Source organism: Corvus moneduloides, chromosome 1 (genome assembly GCF_009650955.1).
Source record: "Corvus moneduloides isolate bCorMon1 chromosome 1, bCorMon1.pri, whole genome shotgun sequence".
NCBI lineage: Eukaryota > Metazoa > Chordata > Aves > Passeriformes > Corvidae > Corvus > Corvus moneduloides.
Genome location: NC_045476.1, coordinates 115,759,984 through 115,784,841, shown reverse-complemented (window position 1 = coordinate 115,784,841; position 24,858 = coordinate 115,759,984). Strand labels below are relative to the sequence as shown.

Below are 24,858 nucleotides of genomic sequence, written 5' to 3'. Positions count from 1 at the left end.
ATCACTCATGTCCTGCTGTAGCAGTAGTTACCCTTAGTCCAGGTTTCCTTATTGGTTGCTGTCCCCAGATCCATTCCTACACAGCCCCTGAGCTCAACTGGCACATTAGTCCATCACACACAATGTTCCCAGTGTTCAGGTTGGAGTCTGCACAGCAAAAGTCACTGCAGTGAAACATTTTCCTTGTTGCAGAAGGAGGGTTTCAAAAGCCTTTCTGTGGGTCACTGAGAGCTGATGGGCTTGGCTTTGGAACCCTTTGTGTAAGTGCAGCCCAGGGTCCCTCCCTCCAGAGCATGTGGCCAGCCACCAGTGCCCCTTCCACAGAGGCTCTCCCCTGCCCTGCTGTGCCAGGGGGTGGGGGGTAGTTGGGAAAGAGTGCTGGCCACATTGTTAGGCTCGTACTCAGGAAAATCCTGTTGTCCTCCGCCTTGCGGAATTCCCCCTGCTTTGCTGGTTCTTCTGTAGCTCTGAGAGATTGAAAGATTTTCACTTCTCAAGTTAAAAGGACACAAGTCTGACTTGTAAATGGCTTGCTCTTCTCTCTTTTGCACAAAGAGAATTACTCTGTAGAATTAGTATGGGCTCAGATTAAAAAACACAACGGCAAAGTGACACACATTTCTATTTGCCAGCTGGAAAGTAAGAACTGTCTCTGTGCTGTAGTTACATTCATCCCCCTTGTCTTTCCTTACCCTTGTATAAAAGCTGAGGAGACTTCCAAGCATACAGAATTGGGTGGGGGAAAGGGGCTGCCATTGCTTATGCCATGGTCACACTCCACGCTTGATCCTGACCCTGCTGCCAGCCCGACAACCTGCTGGGATCCATGAGCCGAGGGCAATAGTTGTATAATAGGTAAAACCAAGCAGGCAGTGGTCACGAAAAGGAAGTGATTTACTGCTATGTCAGTGATGGTACACTATTTATAACACTTACTATATATTCCTCTAAACATTTATACAATAATATATCATTTCTCCATAGGATATACATTTTAATACTAAATTTGGTTACAAAATATGTTGCCTAGGCAGTCACAGACTATTTTTCTTCACTCGGTTGCTTGACATAAATTCCTGTTTATCTGCCATCAGTGAGTGTATGTCAGAAATATATTGGATTTTTAAAGAACAAAAGGTTTTCTCATTTAAAAGACCTAGCTGGAAAGATGCATTTAATATAAAATTTAGAAGTGGAGAAAACATTAACATATTTTTCTGTAAATGCTTTTTCTACTGTTTTGATTATTTTCAGTTTTAGAGTCAAACCCAGCAATTTGAAAGGGCAGTACACAGATTTACATTAAAAGTCTCCTGTGAATATTGCAGTCATTAATGTACCATCTTAAAAACTCACCTGACTGGTTTTCTTTAGTGTGTATGACAATGAAGATCTCTGCACATTGGGAAGCATTTTAGCAGATTCCTTTTGCTGGAAGGGAGGATTTTAATGTTTCAATTTTTTTGAAAAACAAACAGCATTGTTTTCGGTTCAAAAACATGGCACTCAGGCCAGGGTTTGATTCTATTATTGAAATACATACCATTAGGGCAGATTTGTATGTAGGCAATTACAGATGTATATTGTGTGTGTGTGTGCGCAAAAGGTGTGTTTAATTTGCGAAACCCTCCTCTCCAAGACATAAACAAGAGGATAAAAACCCATGCAGTCTCCAACTTATCCTGAAAAGCATTGTGTCAATGGGCAGGCATCCAGCAATGGTGTTTGGTTGTTTTCTCAGAGTTAGATGGTTGCCATCTGGCATTGATAGTGAGATGGCGTTGTCATCAGTTTCTAGATGCAGGAAAGGAATGAATCCTCATCTGTTTCCTGTGGATAAGCAAGAGGTTGATAATCTAGTAAAATCTCTTTACCTTAAAGTAAGCCAGCTTGGAATTTGTTTATATAATATAGGCCAGCTCTAACTTTTGTGTTGTTGTAGTAAATTTTTTGAGAGAAGGCTGAAGATGTTAAGAAACTTAGTGCTTTGCAAGAATACCTTTAGAAAGATATTTTTCAAGGGGTTTATCGTATCTTTTTCTATAGTGCTACAGTAGTCAGTTTTACAGAAGGAAAAAACCTCAAGCATTGCCTCTGGAAAGGAATAGAAGAATTATTTGATGTAGAGTGATCTTTCAAATATTCTTTTAATATTTTTAAAGATGTTTTAGGTTAAGATCAGTATGATCACTGCAGTATAGTTATCTACATTTAAAACAAAAAGTGCAAAAACTGTACAGCACATCTCTTGAAAAAAATATTTACAACTTTCCCTGTTTAGAGATGAGGTAATACCATGGATAACTAGTCCGTTTATTATCTGGCCAGCATTTCTGTTTCGTCTTTTCCTTGTAACTCATAAATCTTTCAGCTTTTACCATAAATGTTTATCATTTTTCCTGTTTCCAGTTTTTTACAAGTTGCTTTGTCTGTGATTGCCTCACAGTACAGGTTATGCTGTACTGAGGAAGTTCAGCTGGCCGAGGCCTTTGCAAAAAGGAAGAAATGGTGGGCAACCTCTTGAACTTAAAAAAAAAAAGCTGTTCATGGCTGACCCTTGTGACACTTTCTCATTTTCCTTGATCCTGGCTGTTGGTTTGTTAGTTTGTTTTGAACATTTAATGATCCAGCTGCCAGCTTTCAGTAACTGAATTGTATCATTATTGGAGAAATCTGGTTGTACTGTATTAGAGAAAACATCACTCTTTATATTGTTATCCTGTTCCTCCCCTGTAATTTTTCCTATTATTGTTTAGAATAACACCCAAGTCTCTCTCAGAAATAGCCTTTAAAAGATTCCTGCGTTCAGAATCAACTTCAAAGGAAAAAATACGACAAACCTGGCAAAGCAGGGGGAATCTTTTCATTAAATATTAGGCATGTGGGTTGAGTGTATTAATTTTAAAGCATTCCTGTAATATTTTCTCCTTTCCTCTGATTCTTCAGATGCTCACATAATATGCAAATAATTTTACAATGGATACAAAAGAAACATTAAATATATTAAAATCTGCATTTTAATAAAGTTGTCAATGTATAATACATATCCTGCAACTGAGAAAGAATGATAAAAAAGCAATAAAAAGTTAATATAGGCACAGAACTATTTAATAACTTTTAATGTTTTACAGTATGATAAAAATAAATGTGGTCTTGAAACTGTTGGATATCAGTGTAAGAAATATCCTAGTCTGAGTTTAATGTTTTAGCTATTTGAGAGTAGCAGTCCTATGTTATTCATATGCATTTCCTATCTCCTTTCAACTGCTGGGATTAAGCTTGTGGGCCTGTTTCTTTCTCATTTCAGACGGAGTGGATGTTGAGGATGACCCCTCTTGCTCATGGCCAGCATCATCGCCTTCTAGCAAGGACCAGACATCCCCGAGCCATGGAGAAGGCTGTGATTTTGGAGAAGAGGAAGGAGGCCCAGGGTTGCCCTATCCGTGCCAGTTCTGTGACAAGTCGTTCAGCCGCCTCAGCTACTTAAAGCACCACGAGCAAAGTCACAGTGACAAGCTCCCTTTCAAATGCACGTATTGCAGCCGTCTCTTCAAACACAAACGGAGCAGGGACCGCCACATAAAGCTTCATACAGGAGACAAGAAGTATCACTGCAGCGAGTGTGATGCGGCGTTCTCAAGGAGCGATCATCTTAAAATTCACTTAAAGACTCATACGTCCAACAAGCCATATAAGTGTGCCATTTGTAGACGTGGGTTCCTGTCATCTAGTTCACTGCATGGACACATGCAGGTTCACGAGAGGAACAAAGATGGCTCCCAGTCCGCTTCCCGGATGGAGGACTGGAAAATGAAGGACACTCAGAAATGCAGTCAGTGCGAGGAAGGCTTTGATTTTCCTGAAGATCTTCAGAAGCACATTGCAGAATGTCACCCTGAGTGTTCCCCTAATGAAGACCGATCTGCTCTTCAGTGTGTTTACTGTCATGAACTCTTTGTAGAGGAAACGTCCCTAGTAAATCACATGGAGCAGGCTCATAATGGTGAGAAGAAGAATTCATGCAGCATTTGCTCTGAGAACTTTCATACTGTGGAGGAGCTGTACAGCCACATGGACAGTCACCAGCAGCCAGAGTCGTGCAACCACAGCAACAGCCCATCTTTGGTAACTGTGGGGTACACCTCAGTCTCTAGCACTACTCCAGATTCGAATCTCTCAGTGGATAGCTCAACAATGGTGGAAACGGCACCTCCTATACCAAAAGGTCGTGGAAGGAAGAGGGCAGCTCAGCAAGTGCCAGATATCACTGGTCCTTCAAGTAAACAGGCAAAAGTTACTTATAGCTGCATTTACTGCAACAAACAGTTGTTTTCCAGCCTTGCAGTTTTGCAGATACACCTGAAAACTATGCATTTAGATAAACCTGAACAAGCCCATATCTGTCAGTATTGTTTGGAGGTATTGCCATCTCTCTACAATCTCAATGAACATCTTAAGCAAGTCCACGAAGCTCCAGACCCAGCACTGATTGTTTCTACCATGCCTGCCATGGTGTACCAGTGCAACTTCTGCTCTGAAGTGTTCAATGACCTCAACACCCTTCAGGAACACATCCGATGTTCTCATGGATTTGCCAATCCTGCTGCTAAGGACAGTAATGCGTTCTTTTGCCCCCATTGCTACATGGGATTTCTTACAGATTCTTCTCTGGAAGAGCATATTAGACAAGTCCATTGTGATCTTAGCAGTTCCCGTTTTGGTTCTCCTGTGCTCGGAACCCCAAAAGATCCAGTGGTGGAAGTGTATTCTTGTTCTTACTGTACCAATTCTCCAATATTTAATAGTGTTCTTAAACTGAACAAACATATCAAGGAGAACCATAAGAACATTCCTTTGGCACTGAATTACATCCACAATGGGAAAAAGTCCAGAGCGATGAGTCCGTTATCTCCTGTAACCATTGAGCAGACCTCTTTAAAGATGATGCAGGCAGTTGGAGGTGCTCCTCCTCGTCCTGCTGGGGAATATATTTGTAATCAGTGTGGTGCTAAGTATACTTCCTTGGATGGTTTTCAGACTCATTTGAAAACACATCTTGACACTGTCCTGCCAAAACTGACCTGCCCTCAGTGCAACAAGGAATTTCCAAATCAGGAGTCACTGCTGAAGCATGTTACCATTCATTTCATGATCACCTCAACCTATTACATCTGTGAAAGCTGTGACAAGCAGTTCACTTCTGTGGATGACTTGCAGAAACACCTGCTGGACATGCATACATTCGTGTTCTTTCGCTGCACCTTGTGCCAAGAAGTTTTTGACTCCAAAGTCTCCATTCAGCTGCACTTGGCTGTGAAGCACAGCAATGAGAAGAAGGTATACAGATGTACATCTTGCAACTGGGATTTCCGCAATGAGACTGACCTACAGCTTCATGTGAAACACAACCACCTAGAGAACCAAGGCAAAGTGCACAAGTGCATCTTCTGTGGTGAATCCTTTGGTACGGAGGTGGAGCTGCAGTGCCACATCACTACGCACAGCAAGAAGTACAACTGCAAGTTCTGCAGCAAAGCTTTCCATGCTATCATCTTGCTGGAAAAGCACTTGAGGGAAAAACATTGTGTTTTTGAAACGAAAACTCCAAACTGTGGAACAAATGGGGCATCTGAGCAAGTTCAGAAAGAGGAAGTGGAACTCCAGACCTTGTTGACAAATAGCCAGGAGTCCCATAACAGCCACGATGGCAGTGAAGAAGATGTGGACACATCTGAGCCTATGTATGGCTGTGACATTTGCGGAGCAGCTTACACCATGGAGACTCTCTTGCAGAATCACCAGCTGCGAGACCACAACATTCGACCGGGAGAAAGTGCCATAGTGAAGAAAAAGGCTGAACTCATTAAAGGGAATTACAAGTGTAACGTGTGTTCTCGAACATTCTTCTCTGAAAATGGGCTTCGAGAGCACATGCAGACACACTTGGGACCAGTGAAACACTATATGTGCCCAATCTGTGGCGAGCGGTTTCCGTCTCTTCTGACTCTTACTGAACATAAGGTCACACATAGTAAGAGCCTGGACACTGGAAACTGCAGGATTTGCAAGATGCCCCTCCAGAGTGAGGAGGAATTTTTAGAGCATTGCCAAATGCACCCTGACCTGAGGAACTCCTTGACAGGGTTCCGCTGTGTGGTGTGCATGCAGACAGTGACCTCCACGCTGGAACTGAAAATCCACGGCACGTTCCATATGCAGAAAACTGGAAATGGTTCTGCCGTGCAGTCCACGGGACGTGCACAGCATCTCCAGAAACTGTACAAGTGTGCATCTTGCCTGAAGGAATTCCGTTCGAAACAGGATTTAGTGAAACTTGACATCAACGGTCTGCCATATGGTCTGTGTGCTAGCTGTGTTAATCTCAGTAAAAGTGGTAGTCCAAGTGTCAACATCCCGTCAAGCAGTAACAGACAAGGCATGGGCCAAAATGAGAACTTGAGTTCTATTGAGAACAAAAGCAAGGCAGGGGGACTGAAGACTCGCTGTTCTAGTTGCAATGTAAAGTTTGAATCAGAAACTGAACTCCAAAACCATATTCAGTCAATCCACAGAGAGCTTGTTCCAGACAGCAACAGTACACAGCTGAAAACACCACAAGTATCTCCAATGCCTAGAATCAGCCCCTCCCAAACTGAAGAGGTAACCCTTTTTTCTTTGCTCTTGACACCTTCCATCCTTTTGGAAAAAATCCCCCTTTTTTCAAGCTGTCTTGTCACTTGTCATGAAATGCTTAGGCTGATCCATGTTACATTTCCATCCACAGCCACTAGCTAGTAATTACTTGCTTCTTGATATGCCTTACATCTTGGATTGAATTTTGCGAAATAGGACTAATTCCAGTCTCCCTAGGATATTGTCTTCTGTATCACTGAGGAGTCCTATCTTCATGCCAGCACAACTGAGATCTGGAATCTTATCCTAGCTCCCATACGCATTGGAATCCCCAGCTAGGAGTTGTGCTTACGGCAGAGAGCATTAATGACAGAGGAGTAGACACAGTGAGCCAAAATGCTGGCATAAGGGGTTGATTTTTTAAAAAATATTTGTGAGCAACAAATTGAGGGTATTTTTGTTAATTGTGTTGTAGACTTTCATTTTCTCCTCTTACAGCATATTTTGATTAAGTAGAAGTGCAATGCTAGCCTAAGGTAAATTGGGAAATCAGTCCTTTGGATGCAATTGCTTGTTGTTTTTCTTTCCATTCGTGATGAAGAACATTTTGATGTCACTGAAACACCTAGTGCCTGATGACTGAAATTCCATCATGCAGCATAACTTAAAAAGTAAATATCAAACTCTCGAAAGATGTCATCTGCTTTCTCAGTCACCAGTAACCAAGTAATGACACCTGTATGTGGGGAGGTAGGGGGATCATGTACTGAGGGAAGGGAATATGTTTTGTCTTCAGAAATGTTACCATTAGAATGACTTAGAGGTAATATTTTAGGCATGATATCTTGCATTATGACCTCTTATAATTCAGGAAGCCTAAAAACACAGCTCAAACAAATTTTAAGAAATAGTAGCTTTTGTTTCAAGAAAGCTTTTAGTCTATAATAATATGAGCATGGTGCAACCCATTGCTGCGAATGCGTATGGATACCCTGCGGCTAGGGAGCTGCTGCTCTTCCATCACCTTCCTCACTCCCTGTTTGTGAGCCCATCTGTTGGGAAAGATATCTCTCAGCATGTCATCCAACACTGTTGTGCAAACTGGAGGGCAGGAGGGAGGCAGAGAGGGAAGAGGGAGGATAAATAAGGATATGTGGACCAAGAGGTAAGTGTTTATGGAGCTTCTGAGAACATAGATGAAGATAGGCTGGGAGAAGGACACTGAGGTAGCACAGAACCTGGAGTGCCATGAAGAGAGAATTGGAGCTGAGAGTTCAGGATGAAGTACCAGGCAGGATGCACCTCCCAGGGAAAAGCCCTGTGCTTTCATAACTTCTTCATCTCCAGTTTGCACATTGAATGGTGGTAAGAGATACCTGAGGAATGGGATGTGGTGTGGAATTTATGGAAGGCTGTTAGACTGAGAACGTGAGGTCTGAGGAAAACCTTCTTTTTAAAGAAGAGGAAGAGGAGTGGCTCTCATTATCTGTGTTTCAGGCCACTGGTGATCCCGCTGCTGCTCAGTCAGAACCACAGGATTACCAGCTGTGTGTGTTTGATAGGTTCAGACTCATTCTGGTTTCTGTTTCTGTCATCTTACACCAAGTGACTACATGAAATCCCTCTTCCTAGTCATGTTGGAAGCCAATTCCTGCTGCCTCAAGCACAATCAGAATCATGTGTTAAGTCAGTCACCATGCTAAGATGTCACCAACTTGTCTTTCTCTTGCTTGTAAACTAGACATAAAGAGATTTGGGAGTCCTTTGTGGTGATGTAAGATCAGTTGCCTTGAGTGTCATTAGTTACCTGTACTCAGATCGGGTATAATCAGAGTTCTTAGTTGTACTTCTAATTGGCATCACATTCTTCTTCTTAATCCTTTTGATTTATATATAAAAGTATATTTAAGATGAAAAAGCTTTTTACAGATTTGTGCATAGCATTTGCATCCTTCAAATCACCATTTGCCACTCACCCTCATTCTGTGGATGTAAACTGAATTTTCAGTCTCTGTGGTTCTAGTGTCCACATAGTAATGTAGACTTTCAGATTCTTTTCTCATGGGAAGGCAAAGCTATCAGATTCCTGACGGAGCATTAGTAGTTCTGGAAACCATAAATGCACATTTGTAAAATCCTGAAAGAGAATTTATTTTTCTAGCAGATATTACTGGTTTCAAATTGTAGTGATGCAAGCATTGTAGCAATGAGAATCAAAACTGAAAGTGGTAATGTGCAGATGTTTAAAACTATAGATTGGATGTCCAGACTGAGGGAAGTGAAAACATAAGCATATAACACAAACCGTAAAAACAAACTGGATTTTTAAAATTTGTTATTAGTCACTGGCTTTGATACTCCACTGGAAGGATGTTTCTTGAACTGAATGGGATGTCGAAGACAGCAACTTAAACGTGCAATTTTGGGGAAATTTTCAACAAAAAGTATTAATAAGATAAAGGAATGAAAGTTTCATTTGCATTATTGAGAGTTGCACGGTTTGAGATTTCAACCTATATATAAAGAATATTTCATTCCTAAGGCAAGAAAAATAGGTATCTTGCATATGTGAGATGAGTTGTCAGACCATTAATATTGCTGAATACCCCTTTTTACTCAGTAATAGATTTCAATGATAAGAATATTTGAAAATACCTTTTTAGGATAAAAGATAACACTGAAAGTGTCACTTCTAGCTCCTTTGCTGAGTATTCTCAAGGTTGAACTAGAAACCTTCCCTTTTTACTCTGTACCCAGTAATGTGATAGGGTGCAATTACCTTACCATGGTATAATGTCATCAGCTGAGCTGTCACCTGCTGAGCTCACCCCACTTGCTGAGTGAAAAATGTTGACTTGAATCATCTCCACTGAAAGTTACCTTCTGGTTGGGGTGGGAAATGATGAGCAATGCTCGTCACTGGTTACAACTCAAGGAGCAGATCGGAACTCGTTAAGCCCATCACACTGCTGAGTCTAGTACCCCTAAGTTACCACGAAGACTTAAACAGGCAGATTGTGGATATCCAGCTTTTGAAAGAGCTCTAAAATGTGTAAATCTGCAAGTTAATCTTTGGGCTTTAATGAGGTGCTGGATTCAGCTGGTTGTGGATTTCTTGTAAAGATTGTGAATCACACTGCAAGCACACTTTTAGGCTAAGGTGATAGTTATTGTCTAAAAGCAGAGAACAAGGGGGGGATGCTGGTGAATTGGGATCTAGACCTTTTTCTGTTACTCATTTCCTTTGCTGACTTGGCCAAATCTGCTTGAACATCTCTGCTTCATTTTCCTTATTCAGAATATAAGTTAGATATTTCCTGAAAAGTGTGTTGTCATGCTTACTTTAAATACACTTTTTGTAAAGCACTTGGAAGATGAAATTCTGTTCAAGAAAAATTGTGTGGCCTTGACTCTTGTTCTTCCTTAATATGCTGTCATGCACCTAATGAGAGAACTCTTGACTCAGCAGAAAGTGTGCCCTCACTTCTTAAACTTCAAGAGTTCTGTACTTGCAGAATCACACCAGCCTAATTGTGCAATAAGTTATATTGTCCATTTCTTAGCTGGCAGGGGAGGAGGGAATGGACTCCAGCCACAGTTTAATGGTAAAACCTGAATTATGCCAGTGTATCCACATGTGCAATTGTGCTCAGTTTGAGATCCTGTTGGTAACTTTCAGAGTAGAAGCGTAATTGCTTCTGTATCACTTTGTTCCATGAATGTGAAGCTCATGTGAATACTGTATTACCTGTGGCAATGCAGACAGTACTTCATTAATAGTACAAAAGTGCTCTGGGTTTTCTGGTCCTGAGGAGAGGAGGAGCAGTGTGAGTACACGGCCAAATTATTTCAGGAGTGAAGATGCTTATTTAGGTGTGGCAAAAGACTTGCAGATACTCACTATAGCAGAGAGTATCAAAAATGCTGGACAAAGGAGAGAGCTTGCAACTGTCACACCAGCTGGAGAGCAGAATAAGTGAATCTGGGACTGCTCTTCCGTCCCGTCGTGGTTGTGCAGAGCTGTTTGCCAGAGTGGGCATGTCACAGCAAGGGACACCGGGTACATCACAACACTGTTCTAGAAGGAGCTGTGAAAGTGCAGGCTGACAATGAGCTTGCAGAGATGGGGTCACAAAATTCAGATGCTGTGGAGAGCTGTTGGCTCCTTGAAACTCAACTTCTCCGACCTCAGATGAATCCAGAAATAGTATCACCCTGGGAGAAAGAATGGAGCTCAGGTAGGTGTACTCTTCTATCATTATATTTTTTTTCTCTTTATTTATTCATGGGCCCTGAATCTACCTTTATTCTCTTACTATTCTTCCCCCCACTTCTCAAAACACTGCCAGACCCACAAAGACAGAAAATGGGAACTGCCTTTTGAAGTAGCTGGTTTATTTCAACAGCATGCACTGGCAGTCAGAGGCAGAAAGAAGAGAGAAAAGACTGTAAGCAACCCAGAAATGTTCCCAGATGCATGCTTTTGGCAGGGCAAGCAATAGCATTTTAGCAATATAAATCACAGTGCTTTTAACTGAAAAAATGCACTGAAATCAATATTCATGCATTTAATTGAAATACATAAAGAAATTAAAATAATCCTCCTCATCAGCAATCCAAGCTGATCATTCTGACTACAGGATTTTTATGAATAAGCACATAAACTTGTAATGTAAACATAAGTAGTGCCTTGGGTTTCCTGTCAGTGAATCCAGGCCCAGAACAAGTGATTTTCATGCCGTATTTTGGATCCAGGGATATAAAAAGGTAAAGAAGGTTTGTTGCTGGCACAAAGATTTGGCTTTGAAATAGTTTGTGAAACTAATCTGTGACAAACATATTTTCTGCTTCTGGAGTTTCAAAATGAGCTCACTAAAAATACCATTTTTGTCTTCTGGCATCTTTTTAACATTCCTTTCAGGAAAGTATTATTTAAAGTGTGACCATATATATTCTTAGGATGGGCTAGCCTGGGGTTTTTGCCAGTAGGCCACCTCTACTTCACACTATGCTTTAATTTCTGGTAGTGCCACTACCGTGAAGTGGCTGATAAGATCCAGCTTAAGCATTTCTCTTCTCTTTGCCTTAACAGTTTTGGTAGTGAGCTATCAGAGTCCTCTTTGAATTTTACAAGGATAGTATTATTGTTATCCTGTTGCTGTAAATCCTACCAAAGTTAAGCTTCAAACTTCCAACCTCACCATGAGTTCAGTCTGTGAAAGGAAGGCCGTATGTTGGCTGGGAGCTGCTGAACAGAAGCAAGGGGGATAATTGTAGTGAGTTTTCTTATTTTCCTGTCCACTGATCATTAAAATCTAATGCTGTTTGTCTGTCTTGTTATTTGTCAGAGGCTTCAGCTGGGGAATTTGGAGAGGCATCTTCTTCACACCTGTGGAAAACTTTGCATGAGAGGATGAAAGGATAACATGTCCTCCAAAATTTTCAAGAGCACTAAACCAAGGTTTCCGTAAAACGTACCGGGGGTGGGGGGTGGAATGCGTGCTTGAAGAAATGCAGAAGAACTGGAGAGGGACACAGGAATGTGGATGAAGTCCTTAAGGATCTCTAGAGAGGGCAAATATAGATTCAGCAAAGCTTTATAAGACAAAACATCCATGAGATGTATACTCCTACAGCTGAGCTGTGCAGCGCACTATCCTCTTGGGGCTTTTCCCATACTCGTACCTGCTGGCCAGCTGACTGGTGTAGCACGCCACAATTTCTGCACAGCTACAGAGGAATATCACAGTAGTGATGAGTATTTGTCTTCTGACCTCAGAATTGGGTAGAAATTAAGAGATTTCACACATTTTTCTAGCCTGATCATCTTTAGGAACAAGACACAGAAAATCATGGCATACCTCTATTTGTCTGCTGGTTTGCATACCTCTAGAGGATTCTCTCACTTCCACCTCTTATTTTTGGACTACTCTTGGCCAATTTCAAGAAAAATTTAATAGACTAATAGTAATCTCAAATCCTATGAAGTTGTTACAACGTTTGGGAAGAGAGGTGGTCCAGCAGGTGATAGAATCCACATAGGAAAGAGGCCTTTAAGAGATCCGAACCAGGAAGATGGCTGTAGCTGAAGTTTATACCTGTTTCTTTTGCAAAAGTCAAGCAAACACAAGAAATGAAGTTATAGGAGGAAACTATGATCTGTTCTTTGTGATACTCACAGGCCAGCTTCTTAAGTGACTGTACATGAGAACTGTTTTTCACCACTACTCAATAAAGTTGTTATATATGATGTGTGTATTACTTTGTCTCATACAACAAATGTAACACCCAGATTTGTTACTCTGTCATGAGGGAAATAAAATGGGCTAACAGTTAATTTAAGATGGGTATGTAGCCCTAGTACTGCTTGTTTCACGAAGTTGTACAAAATGAACATAAACAAACCACCTGACATGTAGTGTCTTGTTAAAGGATACTCTTCTTTGACCTGCCATAGCTCTGTGATAGCACGTAGTTGATTTTATGCTGGTTCAAAACTATGAGGTACCTTTTTCTCCTGCCAAAGCCATCTCCATCTTTCATTTATATCGTTTCCTGCATTGTATAACAAATTATTGGATAAATATGACCTGTACTATTTTATACAGGGTATTTTGCTGGGTATGCCAGCAGAGATGTGTCTCCTGCTAGCATCCACCCACACCGTGTGACATTCTAGGACAAGAAGCAGAGGGCTCAAATGGACACACAGGAGGTTCCCTCTGAACATCAGGAAACACTGTGAGGGCAACCGAGCCCTGGCACAGGTTACCCAGACAGGTTGTGTATCCTTTGAGATACTTACAAGTCATCTGGACATGGTCTGGCTCTAGGTGACCCTTCTGGAAAAGGAGGACTGGACCAGAGGATCCCCAGAGATCAACCTCATGCATTTTATTCTTCTGTGGTTTCTACCCATCCTTTGGGCCCATCTAGCAGATGTATGTTGATGTTACCCTGTTCTTCCTTGGTGGCTACACCTTTGTTGCTGGTATATGGCTCCATAAGTCAGTGAATAAAAGGGCAGGGCCTTCCTTGATATTGAGCATCTCAGTACAGTCCTACCAATAATAATGTGCACTTCTAGGAATCACTTTTAATGCCTGTGAAATGCCTTTGAAGAGTGTCTTAGAAATACAACCACTTAGAAATGCAGCCATTTCAAAGTTACTTGCTCCTTGTGTACTCAAAAACAAGGTGAGAGGTAGAAGAGAAGGGAGCTATTTATCCCCTTTGATCATATGTCCACAGTTTTGGTGTCCTGTGTTGGGATACATTTCCTCTGGTTTTTGCTTATTATTCAGATATTTTTCAGCAGTCTATCTAAAAAGGTACACCTAATGGCTTTTCATATCTGAAAAGCCACCTCTTCCTCTCTACATTTTCCAGTAGGAAACAGGGGGTTCACCAACAAAGAAAGATCTGAGACTTCAAACTTTCAGATTTCCTTCTGTGTTGGCTTTGCCACTGCTACAACAGTCCTCTTGGTTTGTGCTCTGATGGCTGGAATAGGTTTAGGACCAACCTATAGGAACATGGCTGTCTGCTTACAAATCCTTGCAACCATCACTGACAGTGGCCAACTTGCAACTGATCATGTTCTGCTGCTTGGTGCTTCTCTCACAGGCCTAGGCAGGGAATGTCTGGATCACCTGGTGATTTTCCTGAACTATCAGCCATAGTTCCTCATTTCTCTTATGCTCCCTGCTTCTCAGCTGGTTTGTATGATGATGGTTGAGTGGTTGAAGTCCTTCAAACCTAGAAGTATGGCATTCTGCTTCTGAAACAAATTCTGCAATCTTTTTTTTCAGATAGGGAAATGGTAGACTCCATGTAAAAAGATGTTAACTTATTACAGGATGTACCTAAGAGGAACTGCTGGTATTTTAAGAATTAATATGAAAGTAAAAGATTATGAAATAGGACAGAGGCAATTCTGTGACGTTCCCTTAATTCCCTTTGAGGAGAGCAAATATGTCTTCACAGGAAAAAACCCAGTTAGACACAAATCATTGTGGATAGTGTTGAAGAGTGGCTCAGCAGAGTGCTTGTTTTGCTGGTACACCACTTCCTTGGGCAGCTGCACTGCCTCAGCAGAGGTTTTTCAACTGGGCACACAGTCAAGCATCATTGCAATGTCAGCAGCTGTGTGCCAGCTCAGATGCTACGAGTATATTTGTTAATGTTGATGTGGCCTAAGTGTATCCATAGAGGGTAGTACTAAAATCACAGCAGTATGATTGTAGGACTCTGTTCATGGCATATTTTGTAGTGCCTTTGTAAAACCCCAATCTTGCCTGTGTTATCGTGTGAAGCCTTCGTTTGTGAAGTCCCATTGACTTCCCCAAGTGCAGAGCTAATTGCATGAGAAGGATCTAAGGGGTTTACTCCTTCTCCTGATACTTCAATGAAAATTAATTTCTTATATATTATGTATGAGTAATATATTTCTGTTTGTACATTAATATTAATGTTGCATATTTTTGAGCACAAGTTCTATTCTGTAGGATTAAATTATCTTGGTAAGTAATAGTGCAGGATTCAGTTTGAGTTGAAAGTGGACAATTAAGGGCAGGGGGAGTGTCCTGAGTTACACTTTGGAAAGTGAAATTAATCAGCATTAATTCTCAATAGAGTGGGAGAAAAACAGTTGTAGTGTTTAAATTTAAAAAAAAAATGTATATAAAAAGCTCCTGATTTTGCCTTTCTGTTAAAATCCAGAGAGCTTTTACAAAATCTGTGATGGAGAAAAGAGACAAGAGTATTCTCTTGTGCATACTTGCAAACTATTAATTTTATTGGGCTACATCTGTTGCTGATTGTTGGTGAAGAAAGTAGTGGCTTTATTGAATGACAGTCTGTCTCAGTATGCCTTTTTTTTAAAACAAAGCAAAAAAAAAAAACTTTAAAAAGGAAAAAATATCAGCTTACTCAGAATATCGGCTTTTTGAGTCTCAGACCTGCCAAGTCAAGCTCTACTGCCTGTGCTTTGATGCCACATCATCTGCAGAATTATCGGTGTGGCATTGGTCATAGTTCCTCCTTAATGTCTGTAGCCACACAGCAGCTCTGACACAGATACTGAGTGTTGGGATGCCTCTGGATGGGTTAACTTTGGTTTTAAGTGCAATGCAAGGAGACAGAAAGGGGGGGGGATGCTCACAGAAAGGTCAGTTGCTAACAAAGCCCCAAATTCCTGAGCACTGTTCAACACATACACGTGCACTAGTCAGACTCAGCCTCTCCGAGGATCAGGCCCTCAGACAGAAAGACAGAAAGGAGCATATTTGCTTTTTAGATCCCAAATCAAATTCACGGTACTTTAAGCCATTTGTATTCCTAAACTATGTAAGCCTGATATGAAGTAATTGAGAGTGAAAATAAATATACAACCATGTGCTGCCAGATTTTAGAGTTACTTTTCTGACAGGTATTTCACTTCAGTACTGAATTTGAAAGACCTAGAGAGAGTAAAAGGATTAGAGATCTCAAAGGGAAGAGATGCAGTTTTTAAATGTGGTAAGATGTGTTTTTTTCGGTGTGGGGATGTGAGACATTGCAAGCTAATGCTCTTCATCAACCAGGGTAGGGAAAGGTTTATAACTGAGACATTGAAGACAGACATGATTAAATGCAGAATCCAGAATAAAGGTAAAACACAGAATAGCAGACCATGAATTCAAGCAGAATAGAGAAGGAAGAACTGCTAACATGAACATTTGTATTTCTGACTCAATATATTTTGTGTTTGCAGTAAGTAACCGTAATCAAAGAAATGAGAAGAAATTATGTTTCTTTCCATTTTTCATTTTGCTTACCTTATGGGGTTGATTGTATTCTTTCTCTAGGCATGTACACTCAGACCCTGTTATAATTTAAGGCCAGGCTAAACAAAAACAGAACAGAAAAATCCTCCTAAAATCGCAATGAACGTGTTTCTAAAAGTAAACAGGAAATACTAATTAAAGGGGTTTGTGTGAGCAATTACAAGAGTTGGCAATTAGTCAATTAAAACAAAAAAGCAAGATGACAGTGCCCCATAAGCAAGATAAATAGCTAACAATGCACTGAAACTGGCTAACATATGCTTAGTTTTTTAAGAGCTTAACGTTGACAAAATAAGCATCCAGGAAGATAGAAACTAAATCCTCAATTAAGGTACTGTCAAAATTAGTGCGAACTCGGATGAAAAATGGCTACATGGACAAAGCTAGCACCATGGTTGCTCTTGTGTATCATGAAGGGCCAAGCACACTGCTAATGCTTAATAAAATAATGATGTCCAAAAATCAGCTGGCAGCATTAAGAGTTAGCACTGGCAAATTGCTGTAGTTAGTGTGCAACTTTTAAATGTTTCAGCTTGGTTTTTTTCATATGATTTGTCGGCCGCTGTTCGCTTTCTCTTGTCAGGTTACTCTTCTGTTGGTTTAAAAGGTTGACCTAACTCCACTGTTTATGTGACGGAAACTGAGTGAATGACTGGTATGGGAGAAGGGAGTTAGAGGATGTGAGAGGTGTGGCATCACTCTTTTGGCAACAGCAGGTTGTCTCAGCTGTATTATTGATCCATACACTTAGTCTGTGCTAAAACTGAGGAGAAAAAGCCTTGAAAGTCTCCCTTCAATAGTGTGACAAGAGAAAATAATGTAATTAGGTGTAAACAGGAGGTTATTGGTGGGGTAACACGTACACATCAAAACCATTTTTGATAGGGCACAGAAGTGTGAAAGGAGAATAGAACAAATGAGGGATGCCTGCAAGCCTAAGACTGTAGATACCACGCATTAGAAGTTATGAGTGATATTTTGGTTACTTCATGTAGGGAATAAGTATTCAGTTAAAAGGGGCATGGGTGCAAGAGATCCACAAATGGTATATGTAATCAAGGAAACCAGTACTGTTAAACAAATGCTTCGTCGTGGAGCAAGTGGCATATCCTCCCCATGGAGAAGAATGAAGTACAGATTAGAGGTAATATAATGGAGCATAATATACAATAAAAGACTTACAAAAATATCCATTCCAAAATTCTCAGTGAAAGGAGCTGGAGATAAAAGGAAACATTAAGCAGATAAATTTGCGATCTTTAAGAAGAAGTATCAACAGCCTGGGAAAAGGCCACAACAAACATTTAATAGGGAATATAAGGATTACGCATGAAGTTACTGGTTTGTGAGCTTGATTTAAACAGTGAGGAACAGAAGAGGAAGGCTGATCAAAGACATGATAGGAGAAAGTTTGGATTTAATGAAGGATAGAGGGCAAAGATTCACAGAGGGAGGATCATGCTTAAAATTTTCAATAAAGAGTATTTTGAGAGAGTATCCACAAGTGCTGACAGAGAAGCCTATAAACATGATTTACCAGGATTTTAGCAAAGCTTTTGAAGCGGTATAGCACAAAAGACTAATCTGTTGGGTGAATAAGTACGGCATAGGGAGAGATACTTTCTTTGATTAAAAAAGAAAAGAAACATGATCTTGGGTATGGAAAGCATAGGAGTCTCGTGAATTGAAGCAGGTTGGTTTGGAGGGGTGTAAATAATGGAAAGCCTTAAGAATCATTATTTGCACCAGTTTTGTTGAACTTATGCAGCATATCAGTAGTCTGGAAGAAAGAATAAGTAGTAAGGTGATGAAATTCCCTGATAGTACAAAACTGGGGAAATGTCAGAACAAAATAGGCAGGTGATAAAATACTGAATGATTTTGACAAGGAGGTGGAGCATGAGTCAATAAGTAGCATATGCAGTTCATTTTCAAGTAATATAATGAGGCTAGGGAATAGAAAAAAAAGAATGTATCAGTACCTCAGACAATAACAGGGCCCAAAAGTCTACACAGAAGAATTTTCTGCATACTTTTGAAGCATTTCTGAATGGAGCTGTAAATCCTCTAGTAGTGTGGCTATTAGTTGTTTTGCTTTCTTTATAACAACAGAGCAAATAAAACTCTGTGCACAGAATTGACGTACCAGTTGAAAGTTCATTTTCCTGGACTATTTATAAAAGCAGCGAAGTCTCGTTTCACATGACATTGACACTCTGGGCACCTTTATAGAAAAGAAATTCAGAAAACTGCAAAGTGGTAAGTGAGGATTGGGACAATAATTAAAGGTCTAGGTGACATTAATTATTCAGAAGGTTAGGGAGACACATGCATATGCCCAATCCAAAGCTCTTTAAATGAAGTCACAGAGAAGCTTTGAATGCTAGAAGGCTTTCAGTTGGTTATGAAAACAAGAATGCAACAGGCACCCAATGCTCTTGTGAGACATTCATCCAAGCAGTTACTCTTCTACAATGATTTTGAATGGCCCCAGGAATGACTTGGGCCTCAGATTTACACTCAGCATGTAGAAGACAAATTGGCACTTAGGTTCTTGACAGGAGGGGGTTCAGTGAAGGATTATGGGCTTGTTTATTGGAGAGTTTTTATTAAAAGATGAGTTGATGTTAATAATAATAGTAACAATAAAAAAATAAAAGGAAAAAGTTAAACCACTTTCTTGATCCCATGTGCCTTTCTCCTCTGGAACAAATCTTTGGGAGTTTTTGCAAGACAGCACAGTTTAGAATGCATTGCGCCTTCTCCATTTGCTAAACTGGTCCTGTCTGAGTCCATACAGAAATGCACTGGCAAGAGCTTTCTGTGCCCACCCTTGCTGATTTGAAATTACTCTCTTACAGGAAATATGTGTCAGCTTTTTTCTGTGTTTGTAGGGAAGAATGACAATATTGTCTCCGCAGGAGACTGGCAGGTGTCCTTTGGGAAAAGCAGTTGTGGCAGGTTAGGGTGTAAGTGCCCTTAGCTGTTCACTCTTCACTGTTGTGTGGAGCAGATATGCTCAGGGCTGTGAGTTAGGGCAGCAGGGCCTGGGGTGCCTGCTCAGTCCTGCTGAGTCCTCCACATGCTGGTGGTTTGGGCAGAGGGGCAAGGGAGCTCAGCAAGAGTTCCCTGCTGCAAACAGCTGCAGCTGGACAAGGCAAGGATGGCCTTGCCCTGAGCTCCTTTCTGTTTAGAGCTATCTTGCATTGCAAAGGCTGGAGACACTCGAGAGAAATTCAGATGCCTCCTTGAGTCACAATCCAGTTTTCCTTCTGTGGTGTATCACACCAGTGCTGCAAGGCTTCTTTCCTTCCTATCCAGACAAGGGGCATGGAGCTGCAAAACCTCAGGGTTCATTTCTGTCTTATTCCTCCAAGTTTCCCCTTTTTGGGAACACAGTGTGAGGAGGGGCTGGGTCTTCCCCCAGATCTCACCCTAGCAGGGAATTGGGACTAGCCATGAAGCACAGCAGGACCCAGGAACTCCTGTGAGCAGTTATGAGTCCCATGGTTCTGACAAAGCTTGTGAGACTAATATGTAACTTGCGGTGAACAAGGACTTGCTTAGAATGTGAAACATATGGAAATAAGTATGTGGGTTTTGTTCAACATCATGTGAAAGTCACTGGGTTTGATCACTTTGAAAATCTAGGAGTAAGTGGAATTTACTGAGTACGCTTTTAAAATAATAACCCTGCACAAGTTTAGACACTTTGAGATGAGTGTGTGTTGAGCTAATAAAAGTTGATGTCAACATTTTAGAATATGTTTGAAAACAAAAAAGAACTAGTGCTTGATCAAGCAGCAGTCACAAAAACAATCTTCCCTTCATGATAAAAAGGAAAACTCTGTGTGTGATTCTGCAAATATGTCAGATCATTTTGAACAGGCTAGTAAGTGGTAGTAAATTATTATTTTTTGTTGTTGTCAAATCACTTTACTTTTTAGCATTTGACTTCAAAAAATCCCCAACCTTTGTATGTGTTGTCTTTATGTACATCAGTCATAATTTTGCTGACAATTCTTGACATGCACTCTACATTGCTCTGCTAACAAGAGAAAAGACCAGCCATTACATTTATGTTTCTTTGTTTTTCAACAAAGTCACATATCAGGAATAATGCTAGGGGTATGCTAATAAACAATACATAGTGCCAGTCATCAGGGAGTAAGAAATATTTTCTAACTAGTTCTAAAGGGAAACAATGTTTTAAAAAAAGGGAGAGTGATTGTTATTTATGCAATACTGTTGTTCTATATGTCAGCATCAAAAAGCATCTTGTAAAGAGCTTAGCATAATAAATCGTTGATCGTGACTGTCATTATTTAGAGGTCTTTGATAGACCTAGATGTAGTGCAGTAAGGTTAAATTTACCAACATATAATAGGAAATCCTTATTTCCTGAATCTGATTTTCTACCAATGTTACCAGTATTGTCACAAGAACAAAAAAAAAAAAGAGAAAAAGTATTTTATCTTTAAAAGCAGCTGGCTTTACAAACCATAACAATAACACTAAGTCAAAGCAGATCTGGTTTCTGGGTGCCCATTGATTTTTGGTTGTCTACATAATGATTTAACTTGGTTACATTTTGAAAAACTAAGGTTCATTTAAACGACAAACAGCAAAAAAGGCTTATGATTGTTTCCACTGAGAAGAGACGCAGCACATTTTATTGTCATCGAGAAAATTAAAATAGCCTCTGTGTATGCGTAGCAATGGGAGATGTGTAAAGAGGAGCCCACAGGAACACTTAATTTCAGAGTTGACTTTGATTAGTCACTAATTTTTCTGTTAACTTGGTAAGGCAAAACAACGTATGTTTGAAAAGTCTTTATATTCCTGCCTACAGGCCTGAAATAGGAAGATACTTAATAAATGGGCACTTTATCTGTCTGGGACAGGGCATCTAAATTTAGATGCTGATAAAAAATCCAGCAAGTCTTTATTACTGTTTGGAGTTAGGTAAAAAAAGCCACCACCTTTTAAAAAATATAATTGATAATACCAGCTGCATAAAACTCTTCACAAGTTAAATATATACAAGAGAGACTGTATTTCTGATGCATGTTATCCAGTGAACCCTACTTCTTCCACAACTAATATACAGGAAATCTACAATTTAATACATCTGTGCCAGCTTCTTGTGACTTTACATTCTTTAAAAAATAAGTGTTTTTCTGTGTTTTTTTCTTCTTTTTGCTGATGTAGGCAAGGTGCCTGTGGCTGTACAGGAAGATCTGTGTCTCTTGAGTTACTGCCTTGATGTGGCAGTTCAGGCTTACCTTGACCTCGTTGCATCTTCAAAACAAGAATTGAGCTCTTCAGGACTGTTACCTTAGGACTTGAGTCCTTGATACTACAATTATGCAGTTGAATAATTTTATGAATCTGACTTGTCTCATTAGATGCCTGGATAACTGCAGATTTAAGTCTTATGAAGGAAAAACTAAACCTTACTTTGAATACACTCTTAGTTTTCACTTTTAAAACAATGCTTTCCAGTATCAACTCTCTGGCCAATTCAGATCAAGAAAAATAATGAGAGAAAAAGCAGTTACATTTTTAGGATATTGAGATATCTTGGACAAATTATATCCCTTGTAGAAAAGTGAAAGAGCAGATCTTTTTTGAAAGACATCAAGACAAAAATGAAAAACTTGTTCTGTGCACTGAATAGATCAGAGTAATTAATTTCCTAGTTTATAATGAAATTTGAGCTGTATACACCATGATTTTTAAGTAAGTCAAGCCCAATCTAACGTGGCCAGAAGGCATGCTCTCTGGCTAGTTTCCAGTCAGGCTTCCCAGTTTTAGTACAGGCTTGCCAATAGATATTATGGAAGCAACTGCCCTGATACAAGAACTGTTTGTCCAGACTAGCTGGGAGGTTTTCCTTCTTGAAAAATGGCAGCCTGATGGACCATTTAAAATGTGTGGTGCAGAGGAGATTCTGCAGCCCCACTGAAAATGAGAGAAGCATATTTCTCATGTCTGTGTTCTTGTCCTGGCTTCTGCCTTGTTCTGTAGTGGATCTAATCCATTGGTGTAAAATGAAGGGTGCACGTTGATTTCAGTGTTGTTTGGCTTACATCCCATATATCCTCATTACATTTTGCCTTCCATGAGTGTAGTACTGATGTTTTAGCAATACTGATCTGTCCATGGAGTTAGGAAGCTGACAGCAATCTCTACTAAGTTTCAGAAAACTCAAATGAAAGGTACTACAGAACCTGCAGAGTGTTATGTTTTTAATATAATAATTAAGCCTTAATGAAAACACTGCTGGACAGCTTTAAATGACCACTGTGAACCTGGTATTTTGAGTTATAATGAAATTATTACAACTGTGTTTCAGTAAATTTTGTCTACCCTTGTTTCTTTAGAAGAAGACCTACCAGTGCATCAAATGTCAGATGGTTTTCTACAATGAGTGGGATATCCAAGTTCATGTTGCAAACCACATGATTGGTAAGTGAAGCACTAAAACTTCTTGAAGACAAATAGCCATTTTTCTTACTCATTATCACCATTGTCTCTAAAATTAAACAGACTTAAGGAGAAATTAATTGTGGATCCATCAACAATTAACCTAGGCATGATTTATTTTTTTATTCATATTATTAGACTTGATAAAACATTAACATATTTTATTTTCTGCAAGGGCTAGTTTAGACTTCTGCAGAGAATTATATAACCACTGCCAGTCAAAACACAGGTGATTAGCAAATTAAACTTCTAATCATTTTTGCATTATTGAAAACAAACTAACAGGAATGGTTAATGAACTGGATGTTAGCTTTCCGTAGAGTTTTAGACAGGTTTTAATTTCAGAAGTTATTATGGTAATGACACTACTGTGTACTTCTCAAGCACCTCAGTACCAAAATCAAAACTGGTGAGTTTTTGTCATTAGAAAACATAAATAATTCAAATGGCCATAAAATAGTATTGTTTGTTATGTTTGAGCAGTTTGGAAAAAAATCCTGAGTGTATCTGTATACAATTAAATACTATAAATTATTTGAAAAAGTAAGAATTGTAGTATACAGTAATGGAATCCACTCTTTAAGGTACAAGCATTTAAAAAAACATCTTTTAGAATTCCTGAATCCTCATGTTTACAAGACTGTTACAGTTGTAAATTGGAATAAAACAAAAGCTGTTTTTTCTTTGATATTCATGTTTTCCTATTATTTGCTGATTCCCCTAGGTTTACCCATAATGTTTTCAATTTGGTAACCACTCAGTAATAGCACTAAGAGTTCTATCAGCCAATTAAATTTATCAAGCACATCATTTGCTCACTAATAAGATAACATTGCCAGGATTGTCTCCTGGTTTTTTTTTACTCTCTTTTCCAAATTTCACTTTTCAAAACAGAAATGGATACCACTGATTTTTTACTCCTGCTTCCCTTACGCTGATTTTCTTGCTAAAATAGCAGAAAATCTTGCAAAGCACAAACCAAACAATATGGTATAGAAGCTAGTAATTACATGTCCAACAGAAGAGAATTTGCTTTATTTTTCCACTTTCCAGTTTGGTGGAATTAATTTTTTCTTCCGAGGTAACATGCAGATTTCTTCCATGAACACTTAGCAATTTGGCTGCACTGTTAAAGAAAGTTACCTGCCAAAATTTAATGGCCCATTTCTGTGGGTACTTTATTTAAGTTCTTATACATTTAGAGCATAAACACTTTATATATTTTTCATAAAAATGAATGAATGGAAATGACAAACTGGCTTTGTAAAGGAGACAAGGAATTTACCTATTAGGTTAAGCCTTAGTTTTGATATCTTGTGGTTTTGGGTAAGAGATAATTTGAACTGCTTCAGAGTATTCAATCTGTGTCAGTAATGGAATTTAAAAGTAGGGTACTACTAACAACAGAACTCACTATTTCTGCTGTTTTATTTGAATCCAGTGTTTGAAATGTTCTTAATTGTAGCATATAGTGATGCTGAAACGTGACCGGGAATATGGACACTGCTTATAAGGGATGATGCTGGAATTGATGATGTGCTTGCTTGCTACTCACTTCCCAGCTGCCTCACATTTTCAGAATAGGAGCTCACTTATTTCATTAAATACTCAGATTTATTTTTTCCCTCTATTTTCTGGATGAGTTTTATTAAAGAGTCAGAATGGGAGGAGCAAAATGAGGAGAGAGTCAGTAAAGCAGGACAAATCCATTTAGCTGGCTTCAGCCTGCAGATCTGCAAAGATGTATTTTCTTAAACGGAGCTATTAACTGCCTATGTTTAATTTCTAAAAGCTGGATGAGGTTAAATGAGAAAGAGAATCTTTTAAAAAAATATTCAATTGTTTTGTCTGTGTTCTGTCTAATCATGCATGATATTACTTCATGACATAACCATAGTGACACAGATTT

At 39.5% G+C, this 24,858-nt stretch overlaps 1 protein-coding gene and 1 long non-coding RNA gene across 13 annotated transcripts in view; both read left to right on the top strand.

The window, feature by feature from the left end:
- ZNF521 (zinc finger protein 521) overlaps nucleotides 1-24,858 on the top strand; it is a 230,143-nt gene that overhangs the window by 89,905 nt on the left and 115,380 nt on the right. For all 12 annotated transcript variants that reach the window (XM_032123789.1, XM_032123865.1, XM_032123807.1 and 9 more), the window contains 2 exons: nucleotides 3,308-6,660; nucleotides 22,847-22,931. In XM_032123789.1, coding sequence (XP_031979680.1) covers nucleotides 3,308-6,660; nucleotides 22,847-22,931 — 3,438 coding nt within the window. The remainder of the gene's footprint in view (nucleotides 1-3,307; nucleotides 6,661-22,846; nucleotides 22,932-24,858) is intronic.
- Nucleotides 6,667-12,883, top strand: LOC116450915. The gene is made up of 2 exons (XR_004243014.1): nucleotides 6,667-10,871; nucleotides 11,982-12,883. It is a non-coding gene; the product is annotated as an uncharacterized LOC116450915 (long non-coding RNA).